We start from the raw sequence: 13283 nt of genomic DNA on the forward strand, positions 1-13283 counted from the left end.
ATGTACATAATACATAGAATTTCAAAATTATAAGCAGCTATGAAATTATTCTTTATAAGATACTTTTAAAAGTTATTACTAATATTTTAGGATAGCTACATACATAGCTCTTCATATTATTTAAATTTTAAAATTCAAATTTCAAACTAAAAGATAAGTTCTGATAAGCTCAGGATTTTTATATAAATATACATGTGCACAAAGATTTTACTCATAAAAATTTTAAAGTATTTTGGGATGACACTTAAAGAAGAAGAGTATCACAAAATCAGATTTCACAAATGAACATGGAATGGATGGTCCAAGTCTCACTCCAATGAACATGGAATGGATGGTCCAAGTCTCACTCCATCATCATCTGAAGGTTTCTATTAAATTGTATTCATGTGAATAAATTAAGCAGTACAAATTTAAATCCTACTTTCATACACGGTTAGCTTTATGTTGAAAGTGCAGTTTCAATAGCATTATAAAGTTACCCCATGATAAGAAGAAGACGGATAGAAGTTAGCACCAAATATTTGTTCAAGTTTTTTTATAACTTGCATGAATTTTAAATTATTATGTCACTATTGTTCACCAACATTATACTTAATAATTAACTTAAAATTCTATAATTTTAATAATAAAAAAGAATGAATTTGTTTCCGATGCTTAGCACGGGCAATGTACTAGTCTTAATTAAGAACAAAGACTAGATACTAGGAGAATTAGAACAAATGTACTAGTCTTAATTATGGAGAGAAGGTGTGATTATGGTATGACAATGCTTTATTGACTAGAGATGAGCAACATGAGCCAGTGATTGCAGAATCATATGGAATCATATAAGAATTTGTAACATCATAACATTCAAAAGTAGACCAGCTGTTAGTTTATATCATCCATGTCCATTATAGACTCTATCAATTTGTTGAATCAATTGACGGAGTGTAGTTTTAACTTATATACAGCTGATAATCTTCCGACCTTAAATCACCGGGGAGAATAGTCCACAATTCGTGGAGAATAAGATATGATTAAGAGAATTCTGTACAGAAGTAGAAACAGGAGAAACTAAGAAGTTTAATCAGCTACATGCCTACTTTCCAAATTTAAACCTAGGTTACTTAAACTAAACTGCATCACCTATCAGTTAATAATATTATCAAGGTATGCTACGAGCACTGGATTGTCTGTTACATTTCCTAATTAAAACTCATAGAAAAAATTGATCAAGGTGCTTAAATTATAAACTTCCTTCAAAACAATATACCTGAGCAGCATAATAAGCTCCATCATAGGGCAGGTGAGCTCACCGTCAAAGTTGAGTCAATTTGACTATCAAAAGTCAAACAAGACAGATAAATTGGGACGGAAGGAGTATTATTTATCATCGTATAACTCTCGAGACCATGATACATTAGTACTGCATTCTGCAATCATTATACCTTTGCCATTTTAACATGGTTTCACTTCCCCTTTTGTTGCACAATTTACACATTTGAGTTATTTATCGATCAGGTCAGAAGTAATTTAGAACGAAAAAGATGGAAGAGCTCAGTTAGATCGTACCTGTGTGGGGATGAATTCAATTCTGTTCTTGCGGAGGAGGATTCAGCTTCTGTAAGGAGCTCTAAAGTCACTGTATCAACTGAACCCGAATTTAGTTCGACCTGTGTAGATGATCCTGCTTCTTCTGTTTGGAGCTCCGAGGCTACAGTCACGCAGTTGATATACAAGAAGAAAAACAGAACTCAACCTCTAATTTGTTTCGCAAAGATGATGCAGCAATTGTGATCCAGTCAGCATTAAGAAGCTTTCTGGTCAATTCACAGTCAGCCTTACACATTCTTTGCGTACTTAATTTGTAACTCATATTATCACAACAATGTTACCATAGTAAAAGGCGCATTGCTACAGTTTATATTCAATGTTGCTAGAACTGAAGGGGTGAATTTGCATTCCAAACCATGCATGCAGTGCACTGGTTCTAGTTTCTGAATTTATGTTTAATGTCTTTTCAGGCTCGGAGGCGCCAGGAAGGACTCAGCTTGATGGAATGTAAGGAAGAGTTCGCTGTAGGAGCAGAAAGTAAAAGGAGCGAGTCTGTTGGAACATCTATAGAAGTTCAAACTGGAAACTCAACACTTCACTCCTTTCAAGAGGAAAATGAGAGTTTGCCTCAACAAGTGCAACACAAAGGCAGAACAAATCAATTTCTATAGACAATTAAAGCAGCAAATAGAATTGATGATTAGTTAGCAATTGGCAATCTAACTAAAAAAATAGAATTGCAGACATGCCACCTGAATCAAATAATGAACCAACCACCGTAGCTTGACCATTCTATTTTATCTGAGAATTGCAGGAGGACTGGGATGATAGCACCGTAAGCAGCAATATATCAAAAGCTGAGAATGCAGAACAGATTAGAAGCAACAAGGCGTGAAAGAGCATTAGCCTATGCCTTCTCGCAACAGGTAAATTGTCAAAATATATGACTAAATAAAATATAAATAATTTGTGACAAAAATAATCATATCAAGTTCATAACTGGTGTTTGATCTTTTAGCTGAGAGTCTGTTCTAAGAAAAAACACACCAGATCCGAATCTGATGTGGAATCTAACATGGGCTGGAATTGGCTCGAACGTTGGATGGCAACCCGCCAGCAAGAAAATTGCTCAACAGAAATAACTAAGCAATATGATCGACCTAACAGAAACCAGAAATCAGCTACAAGGAAGAGGCTGTTATTTGATGTAGCGGGAGAAGAGGAAAGTTGTGGATCAAACGAAGTATCTATACAACTTGATAATAATTCTGTCTCAGCATTCTCAAAAGAAAAGGAAGAGTACACAAAGCCCCTGCAGGATAGGCTAAAGCCAACAAGTGTTTCAAGATGCAAGACTTTGCCAAGCTACCACTATGCAAAGGAGACTGTTAATCTAGATGCTCAAATAAATATCACAAAGGACAAGGTTAAGGTAGATTCTCAAACAAATATATAATACTAACTATAACAGTGCAGTAATTTCTGTCTGAAACGGATAATTTTCTGCTCAAGTTTCTCAGACATAATGGAATGGACAGTAATAAATCAGCATTCTGCAGCATTAACATAACTAGATACAGGTCTTCAAGAAATATTCTGAATATGTAATTGGGTCATACCTTTCTAGAATATGTAGTATTTTGTTATCTGCCTACATGTACAGGTTATAACTTTCGAGGGAAAATAAGTTAAGAGTGCTACATTGGATGCTTTATTTTAGCACTGGATAGAGAACTGAGATGTGTAAACCAAGCATGTCACACCAATGTAGAATTTTAATATGGTAGGTGTATACCAGAAGGCCTTTATATCAGGAAGAAACTACACACTGTCTTATAAAGTAAAATTTGACAAGATTATAACACATTAACAATTGCAAATTAAGTCTCAAAGATTGCAATTCAAAAAATTAAATCCACTCACTCTAGCTACCTACCAATGTTTCGGTACAGACATAAAATACCTAGCAACTCAACATAAAAAAAAAGTATAATTTATTCAATAAAATTTCATCACGGAGAGCATTTTTTGGGCTTCTCATCATCAACATCATCATTCACGAAACTTTTCCAGAATGCATGTGACTTCCATACCATTGCCATATCTTCGATAGGAATACCTTTAGTCTCAGGCAGCAAGTAGTGCACGAACACGGTCATTACTACGACACAGAATGCAAAGAACACGAAAAGGCCAAATTTCATCCGACAGAGCATCATCAAAAAGAGTTGAGCAATGACAAATGTGAAAAACATGTTCACTGAAACTGTAATACTTTGTGCGGCCGATCGAATTTCGAGTGGAAAAATCTCACTTGGTACTAACCAGCCTAGAGGCCCCCACGACCAGGCAAATCCAGCCACATACATGCATATGAAAGCAACAATATCAATAGCATACCCCTTGGATAAATTATCACTGTCGCCGGATATTCCAAATTCTTTGCCAATAAGGATTGCAACAATAATCTGTCAAAAAAAAATACATACAAAATAAAGTAAGAGCTTGCATCTCAAAATACGTAGGGCTAAGTCCACGAAACATAAAAAATAGCATATAGTTTATTGAATTGAATATGTATACCTGGCATATAATCATCTGAATACCTCCTTCATAGAAAAGAACTTTCCGGCCAAACTTATCAACAACATATATAGCCACAAAAGTCGCAATCACGTTTACTAAACCAGTGATGACAGCAGATGTAAGAGAGGCGCTACTCCCGAAACCAATAGTTCTAAACAGAACCGGGGCATAGAACATGATAACATTAATGCCAGTAATTTGCTGAAAGAATGGAATAAGTATAGCCATTACAAGGTGTGGCCTATACTTTCGTTGCAAGAGATTTCTCCAAGGATGCTCCACTTTCTTAGATGCTTCACTCGCTGCAACAAGATCTTCAAACTCCTCGTCAACATTATCGACACCACGAATTTTCAGTAATTCTGCTTTAGCCTGATCTTGCTTCCCCATTTCAATCAATGAGTTAGGAGTTTCAGGGAGAAACAATGATCCAACAATCATGAACAGAGCAGGAACAATCGCTCCTCCTAAACTCAAACGCCATCCCCAACCTCCTTCAATCTGTGCAAACCAATAGTTCACAAGATTTGCTATGAGGATACCTAGAGTGATTGATAATTGAAAGCAAAAATTGAGGGCTCCTCTGTACTTGGACGGTGCCATTTCGGATAGGTAGAGTGGCACTGCCTGTAGTTACAAAACAACGTAATAACATTATAAAAACTTGAATAATTAACATGACTAACTTAAAGCAAATAGCAGAGAACAAGACAAACAAACAACGTTTAAACAGATTTGTTAATAACTATAATGTACACTGATTAACAATACTCAGGATTTCGATAAATCATTCAAGCAAATACTAATACGCATCAACACCTCAAAACTTGTAGCAAACTTGTTAGCAGAATAATGACATCAAATGTATAAGCAACAGCAGCAGTTAAATAAATATTTGAACAACTTGTATGAGACTTATAACAAATTATCAATTTAAGTAGTAATTCAATAAACAAACTAACAAACAAGGGGATCAATACAAAATCAGAGACAAATTATTCAAATTATCAGTTGAATAAGAAGGTTAAGAGAGTGCTCGGGTGAAGCGTGTGTCCTAAGGAATCGTGCCCCTCCTCATATAAGGATTTTCTGATACTCAATACACCCTAAGTGATATGTATTTACGGAGTTATCTTCAAAATTTTCAGGGTTTGGATTTCAACAATCATATGCATACAAATCAGTAAGAACAGTATCTGATACTGAGCCTGGTGAATAACTGGGATGATTATGGAGGACGAAAACAATTTAACGTTTGAGAAATATACAAATATTATTCACGAATGTATTGCTTTTTTCTGTTTTCATGCTTATTAAGTACTCCTAGTTAAATATACTTATTTAAATTAATTATAGGCTGTGCTAACACGAGTGAACACAATAACTGGGTATGCTGCTAGAGGCTGAACAACAGAGATGCTTCAATGGAGTATTTTATAAGTAATGTATGACTTTGTAAATTAAAAGCATATAATGATACCTGATTTCCGAATCCAATACCGAAACCAAGTAAAATCCTGCCAACAATGAGCATGACAATATTCTGAGCAAGACCATTAATGAGAGCACCAGCACAGAACAGAATACCACCCGCAAGCATAGATAGCTTTCGACCTAGCCTTCGTGTGACCCAAGAAGCCACAAAAAGAGATGACAATAGAGCTGCTACGTATAATGATGAAGTGAACGTCGTCAGTATCTGACTATCAAATTTGCAGTACTGATTGGTCGAATCGTCAGCCATTTGTTTTCGATATACAGATGGAAAGAACTGTTCCAAGAACGAATCCATCGAGGTCACCCCGCCTAAAGAGCGAAACAAAAAAATATATTATAAGTAATTGAGCATGCACAAAAAATATAAACATAACAAAGTATTTGACAAATTTATGTGTGTATTTATCATGAACGTAATATATACCAGATACACCAAGATCATAACCGAAGATCATTCCGCCCATAGCAGCAACAATGCATGCTACCACAACACGTGTGGTGAGCTTTCCTGGATAAACTTTCCCGTTGCTAGAGCTTACAGCACCACCGCCGGCCATATTCACTGTAAAGTATATACGTAGACTGAAAAAGGATTTTTTTTTATATTTATTAAAGTTGAAAAACAAAGTTAGATTTAAGATTTTAGATGAAGTGGTTAAATATTTGTGATAGCATAAAATATATAAGAGTATGAATGAATATGGGACGTTAACATGGGTATATATAGAGATTTTTTATGCTGATGTTCTAGTTCTTGTCGGACATTATTTGTTCAAATATACATTATTTAGGATAAGCTGCTCGTTGTCTGTATCTTCTTTTTCTGTTCGGAGTACAAGTAGTAGTACTCCTATGTTGGCACCTATGACTCTCGAGACCATGGTACATTAGTACTGCATTCTGCAATCATTATACCTTTGCCATTTTAACATGGTTTCACTTCCCCTTTTGTTGCACAATTTACACATTTGAGTTATTTATCGATCAGGTCAGAAGTAATTTACAACGAAAAAGATGGAAGAGCTCAGTTAGATCGTACCTGTGTGGGGATGAATTCAATTCTGTTCTTGCGGAGGAGGATTCAGCTTCTGTAAGGAGCTCTAAAGTCACTGTATCAACTGAACCCGAATTTAGTTCGACCTGTGTAGATGATCCTGCTTCTTCTGTTTGGAGCTCCGAGGCTACAGTCACGCAGTAGATATACAAGAAGAAAAACAGAACTCAACCTCTAATTTGTTTCGCAAAGATGATGCAGCAATTGTGATCCAGTCAGCATTAAGAAGCTTTCTGGTCAATTCACAGTCAGCCTTACACATTCTTTGCGTACTTAATTTGTAACTCATATTATCACAACAATGTTACCATAGTAAAAGGCGCATTGCTACAGTTTATATTCAATGTTGCTAGAACTGAAGGGGTGAATTTGCATTCCAAACCATGCATGCAGTGCACTGGTTCTAGTTTCTGAATTTATGTTTAATGTCTTTTCAGGCTCGGAGGCGCCAGGAAGGACTCAGCTTGATGGAATGTAAGGAAGAGTTCGCTGTAGGAGCAGAAAGTAAAAGGAGCGAGTCTGTTGGAACATCTATAGAAGTTCAAACTGGAAACTCAACACTTCACTCCTTTCAAGAGGAAAATGAGAGTTTGCCTCAACAAGTGCAACACAAAGGCAGAACAAATCAATTTCTATAGACAATTAAAGCAGCAAATAGAATTGATGATTAGTTAGCAATTGGCAATCTAACTAAAAAAATAGAATTGCAGACATGCCACCTGAATCAAATAATGAACCAACCACCGTAGCTTGACCATTCTATTTTATCTGAGAATTGCAGGAGGACTGGGATGATAGCACCGTAAGCAGCAATATATCAAAAGCTGAGAATGCAGAACAGATTAGAAGCAACAAGGCGTGAAAGAGCATTAGCCTATGCCTTCTCGCAACAGGTAAATTGTCAAAATATATAACTAAATAAAATATAAATAATTTGTGACAAAAATAATCATATCAAGTTCATAACTGGTGTTTGATCTTTTAGCTGAGAGTCTGTTCTAAGAAAAAACACACCAGATCCGAATCTGATGTGGAATCTAACATGGGCTGGAATTGGCTCGAACGTTGGATGGCAACCCGCCAGCAAGAAAATTGCTCAACAGAAATAACTAAGCAATATGATCGACCTAACAGAAACCAGAAATCAGCTACAAGGAAGAGGCTGTTATTTGATGTAGCGGGAGAAGAGGAAAGTTGTGGATCAAACGAAGTATCTATACAACTTGATAATAATTCTGTCTCAGCATTCTCAAAAGAAAAGGAAGAGTACACAAAGCCCCTGCAGGATAGGCTAAAGCCAACAAGTGTTTCAAGATGCAAGACTTTGCCAAGCTACCACTATGCAAAGGAGACTGTTAATCTAGATGCTCAAATAAATATCACAAAGGACAAGGTTAAGGTAGATTCTCAAACAAATATATAATACTAACTATAACAGTGCAGTAATTTCTGTCTGAAACGGATAATTTTCTGCTCAAGTTTCTCAGACATAATGGAATGGACAGTAATAAATCAGCATTCTGCAGCATTAACATAACTAGATACAGGTCTTCAAGAAATATTCTGAATATGTAATTAGGTCATACCTTTCTAGAATATGTAGTATTTTGTTATCTGCCTACATGTACAGGTTATAACTTTCGAGGGAAAATAAGTTAAGAGTGCTACATTGGATGCTTTATTTTAGCACTGGATAGAGAACTGAGATGTGTAAACCAAGCATGTCACACCAATGTAGAATTTTAATATGGTAGGTGTATACCAGAAGGCCTTTATATCAGGAAGAAACTACACACTGTCTTATAAAGTAAAATTTGACAAGATTATAACACATTAACAATTGCAAATTAAGTCTCAAAGATTGCAATTCAAAAAATTAAATCCACTCACTCTAGCTACCTACCAATGTTTCGCTACAGACATAAAATACCTAGCAACTCAACATAAAAAAAAAAGTATAATTTATTCAATAAAATTTTATCACGGAGAGCATTTTTTGGGCTTCTCATCATCAACATCATCATTCACGAAACTTTTCCAGAATGCATGTGACTTCCATACCATTGCCATATCTTCGATAGGAATACCTTTAGTCTCAGGCAACAAGTAGTGCACGAACACGGTCATTACTACGACACAGAATGCAAAGAACACGAAAAGGCCAAATTTCATCCGACAGAGCATCATCAAAAAGAGTTGAGCAATGACAAATGTGAAAAACATGTTCACTGAAACTGTAATACTTTGTGCGGCCGATCGAATTTCGAGTGGAAAAATCTCACTTGGTACTAACCAGCCTAGAGGCCCCCACGACCAGGCAAATCCAGCCACATACATGCATATGAAAGCAACAATAGCAATAGCATACCCCTTGGATAAATTATCACTGTCGCCGGATATTCCAAATTCTTTGCCAATAAGGATTGCAACAATAATCTGTCAAAAAAAAATACATACAAAATAAAGTAAGAGCTTGCATCTCAAAATACGTAGGGCTAAGTCCACGAAACATAAAAAATAGCATATAGTTTATTGAATTGAATATGTATACCTGGCATATAATCATCTGAATACCTCCTTCATAGAAAAGAACTTTCCGGCCAAACTTATCAACAACATATATAGCCACAAAAGTCGCAATCACGTTTACTAAACCAGTGATGACAGCAGATGTAAGAGAGGCGCTACTCCCGAAACCAATAGTTCTAAACAGAACCGGGGCATAGAACATGATAACATTAATGCCAGTAATTTGCTGAAAGAATGGAATAAGTATAGCCATTACAAGGTGTGGCCTATACTTTCGTTGCAAGAGATTTCTCCAAGGATGCTCCACTTTCTTAGATGCTTCACTCGCTGCAACAAGATCTTCAAACTCCTCGTCAACATTATCGACACCACGAATTTTCAGTAATTCTGCTTTAGCCTGATCTTGCTTCCCCATTTCAATCAATGAGTTAGGAGTTTCAGGGAGAAACAATGATCCAACAATCATGAACAGAGCAGGAACAATCGCTCCTCCTAGACTCAAACGCCATCCCCAACCTCCTTCAATCTGTGCAAACCAATAGTTCACAAGATTTGCTATGAGGATACCTAGAGTGATTGATAATTGAAAGCAAAAATTGAGGGCTCCTCTGTACTTGGACGGTGCCATTTCGGATAGGTAGAGTGGCACTGCCTGTAGTTACAAAACAACGTAATAACATTATAAAAACTTGAATAATTAACATGACTAACTTAAAGCAAATAGCAGAGAACAAGACAAACAAACAACGTTTAAACAGATTTGTTAATAACTATAATGTACACTGATTAACAATACTCAGGATTTCGATAAATCATTCAAGCAAATACTAATACGCATCAACACCTCAAAACTTGTAGCAAACTTGTTAGCAGAATAATGACATCAAATGTATAAGCAACAGCAGCAGTTAAATAAATATTTGAACAACTTGTATGAGACTTATAACAAATTATCAATTTAAGTAGTAATTCAATAAACAAACTAACAAACAAGGGGATCAATACAAAATCAGAGACAAATTATTCAAATTATCAGTTGAATAAGAAGGTTAAGAGAGTGCTCGGGTGAAGCGTGTGTCCTAAGGAATCGTGCCCCTCCTCATATAAGGATTTTCTGATACTCAATACACCCTAAGTGATATGTATTTACGGAGTTATCTTCAAAATTTTCAGGGTTTGGATTTCAACAATCATATGCATACAAATCAGTAAGAACAGTATCTGATACTGAGCCTGGTGAATAACTGGGATGATTATGGAGGACGAAAACAATTTAACGTTTGAGAAATATACAAATATTATTCACGAATGTATTGCTTTTTTCTGTTTTCATGCTTATTAAGTACTCCTAGTTAAATATACTTATTTAAATTAATTATAGGCTGTGCTAACACGAGTGAACACAATAACTGGGTATGCTGCTAGAGGCTGAACAACAGAGATGCTTCAATGGAGTATTTTATAAGTAATGTATGACTTTGTAAATTAAAAGCATATAATGATACCTGATTTCCGAATCCAATACCGAAACCAAGTAAAATCCTGCCAACAATGAGCATGACAATATTCTGAGCAAGACCATTAATGAGAGCACCAGCACAGAACAGAATACCACCCGCAAGCATAGATAGCTTTCGACCTAGCCTTCGTGTGACCCAAGAAGCCACAAAAAGAGATGACAATAGAGCTGCTACGTATAATGATGAAGTGAACGTCGTCAGTATCTGACTATCAAATTTGCAGTACTGATTGGTCGAATCGTCAGCCATTTGTTTTCGATATACAGATGGAAAGAACTGTTCCAAGAACGAATCCATCGAGGTCACCCCGCCTAAAGAGCGAAACAAAAAAATATATTATAAGTAATTGAGCATGCACAAAAAATATAAACATAACAAAGTATTTGACAAATTTATGTGTGTATTTATCATGAACGTAATATATACCAGATACACCAAGATCATAACCGAAGATCATTCCGCCCATAGCAGCAACAATGCATGCTACCACAACACGTGTGGTGAGCTTTCCTGGATAAACTTTCCCGTTGCTAGAGCTTACAGCACCACCGCCGGCCATATTCACTGTAAAGTATATACGTAGACTGAAAAAGGATTTTTTTTTATATTTATTAAAGTTGAAAAACAAAGTTAGATTTAAGATTTTAGATGAAGTGGTTAAATATTTGTGATAGCATAAAATATATAAGAGTATGAATGAATATGGGACGTTAACATGGGTATATATAGAGATTTTTTATGCTGATGTTCTAGTTCTTGTCGGACATTATTTGTTCAAATATACATTATTTAGGATAAGCTGCTCGTTGTCTGTATCTTCTTTTTCTGTTCGGAGTACAAGTAGTAGTACTCCTATGTTGGCACCTATGACTCTCGAGACCATGGTACATTAGTACTGCATTCTGCAATCATTATACCTTTGCCATTTTAACATGGTTTCACTTCCCCTTTTGTTGCACAATTTACACATTTGAGTTATTTATCGATCAGGTCAGAAGTAATTTACAACGAAAAAGATGGAAGAGCTCAGTTAGATCGTACCTGTGTGGGGATGAATTCAATTCTGTTCTTGCGGAGGAGGATTCAGCTTCTGTAAGGAGCTCTAAAGTCACTGTATCAACTGAACCCGAATTTAGTTCGACCTGTGTAGATGATCCTGCTTCTTCTGTTTGGAGCTCCGAGGCTACAGTCACGCAGTTGATATACAAGAAGAAAAACAGAACTCAACCTCTAATTTGTTTCGCAAAGATGATGCAGCAATTGTGATCCAGTCAGCATTAAGAAGCTTTCTGGTCAATTCACAGTCAGCCTTACACATTCTTTGCGTACTTAATTTGTAACTCATATTATCACAACAATGTTACCATAGTAAAAGGCGCATTGCTACAGTTTATATTCAATGTTGCTAGAACTGAAGGGGTGAATTTGCATTCCAAACCATGCATGCAGTGCACTGGTTCTAGTTTCTGAATTTATGTTTAATGTCTTTTCAGGCTCGGAGGCGCCAGGAAGGACTCAGCTTGATGGAATGTAAGGAAGAGTTCGCTGTAGGAGCAGAAAGTAAAAGGAGCGAGTCTGTTGGAACATCTATAGAAGTTCAAACTGGAAACTCAACACTTCACTCCTTTCAAGAGGAAAATGAGAGTTTGCCTCAACAAGTGCAACACAAAGGCAGAACAAATCAATTTCTATAGACAATTAAAGCAGCAAATAGAATTGATGATTAGTTAGCAATTGGCAATCTAACTAAAAAAATAGAATTGCAGACATGCCACCTGAATCAAATAATGAACCAACCACCGTAGCTTGACCATTCTATTTTATCTGAGAATTGCAGGAGGACTGGGATGATAGCACCGTAAGCAGCAATATATCAAAAGCTGAGAATGCAGAACAGATTAGAAGCAACAAGGCGTGAAAGAGCATTAGCCTATGCCTTCTCGCAACAGGTAAATTGTCAAAATATATGACTAAATAAAATATAAATAATTTGTGACAAAAATAATCATATCAAGTTCATAACTGGTGTTTGATCTTTTAGCTGAGAGTCTGTTCTAAGAAAAAACACACCAGATCCGAATCTGATGTGGAATCTAACATGGGCTGGAATTGGCTCGAACGTTGGATGGCAACCCGTCAGCAAGAAAATTGCTCAACAGAAATAACTAAGCAATATGATCGACCTAACAGAAACCAGAAATCAGCTACAAGGAAGAGGCTGTTATTTGATGTAGCGGGAGAAGAGGAAAGTTGTGGATCAAACGAAGTATCTATACAACTTGATAATAATTCTGTCTCAGCATTCTCAAAAGAAAAGGAAGAGTACACAAAGCCCCTGCAGGATAGGCTAAAGCCAACAAGTGTTTCAAGATGCAAGACTTTGCCAAGCTACCACTATGCAAAGGAGACTGTTAATCTAGATGCTCAAATAAATATCACAAAGGACAAGGTTAAGGTAGATTCTCAAACAAATATATAATACTAACTATAACAGTGCAGTAATTTCTGTCTGAAACGGATAATTTTCTGCTCAAGTTTCTCAGACATAATGGAATGGACAG

At 36.2% G+C, this 13283-nt stretch overlaps 2 protein-coding genes and 2 pseudogenes across 2 annotated transcripts; 2 read left to right on the forward strand and 2 right to left on the reverse strand.

The window, feature by feature from the left end:
• Positions 1-3182: 3182 nt before the first annotated feature.
• On the reverse strand, positions 3183-6291 carry LOC141711804 (sugar carrier protein C-like). Its single transcript, XM_074514485.1, has 4 exons — positions 6044-6291; positions 5603-5928; positions 4120-4749; positions 3183-4004 (listed from the first exon to the last, which is right to left on the reverse strand). The coding sequence occupies exons 1-4, from the start codon at positions 6174-6176 to the stop codon at positions 3549-3551; spliced, it is 1545 nt and encodes a 514-aa protein (XP_074370586.1). The 5' UTR covers positions 6177-6291; the 3' UTR covers positions 3183-3548.
• A 192-nt stretch (positions 6292-6483) lies between these two features.
• Positions 6484-8157, forward strand: LOC141713921 (protein IQ-DOMAIN 33-like; annotated as a pseudogene).
• A 478-nt stretch (positions 8158-8635) lies between these two features.
• Positions 8636-11396, reverse strand: LOC141711805 (sugar carrier protein C-like). The gene is made up of 4 exons (XM_074514486.1): positions 11149-11396; positions 10708-11033; positions 9225-9854; positions 8636-9109 (listed from the first exon to the last, which is right to left on the reverse strand). The coding sequence occupies exons 1-4, from the start codon at positions 11279-11281 to the stop codon at positions 8654-8656; spliced, it is 1545 nt and encodes a 514-aa protein (XP_074370587.1). The 5' UTR covers positions 11282-11396; the 3' UTR covers positions 8636-8653.
• Positions 11397-11588: 192 nt separating this feature from the next.
• LOC141713922 (protein IQ-DOMAIN 33-like) lies at positions 11589-13262 on the forward strand (annotated as a pseudogene).
• The last annotated feature ends 21 nt before the right edge of the window (positions 13263-13283 follow it).

The sequence above is a fragment of the Apium graveolens genome, chromosome 3 (genome assembly GCF_009905375.1).
Source record: "Apium graveolens cultivar Ventura chromosome 3, ASM990537v1, whole genome shotgun sequence".
NCBI lineage: Eukaryota > Viridiplantae > Streptophyta > Magnoliopsida > Apiales > Apiaceae > Apium > Apium graveolens.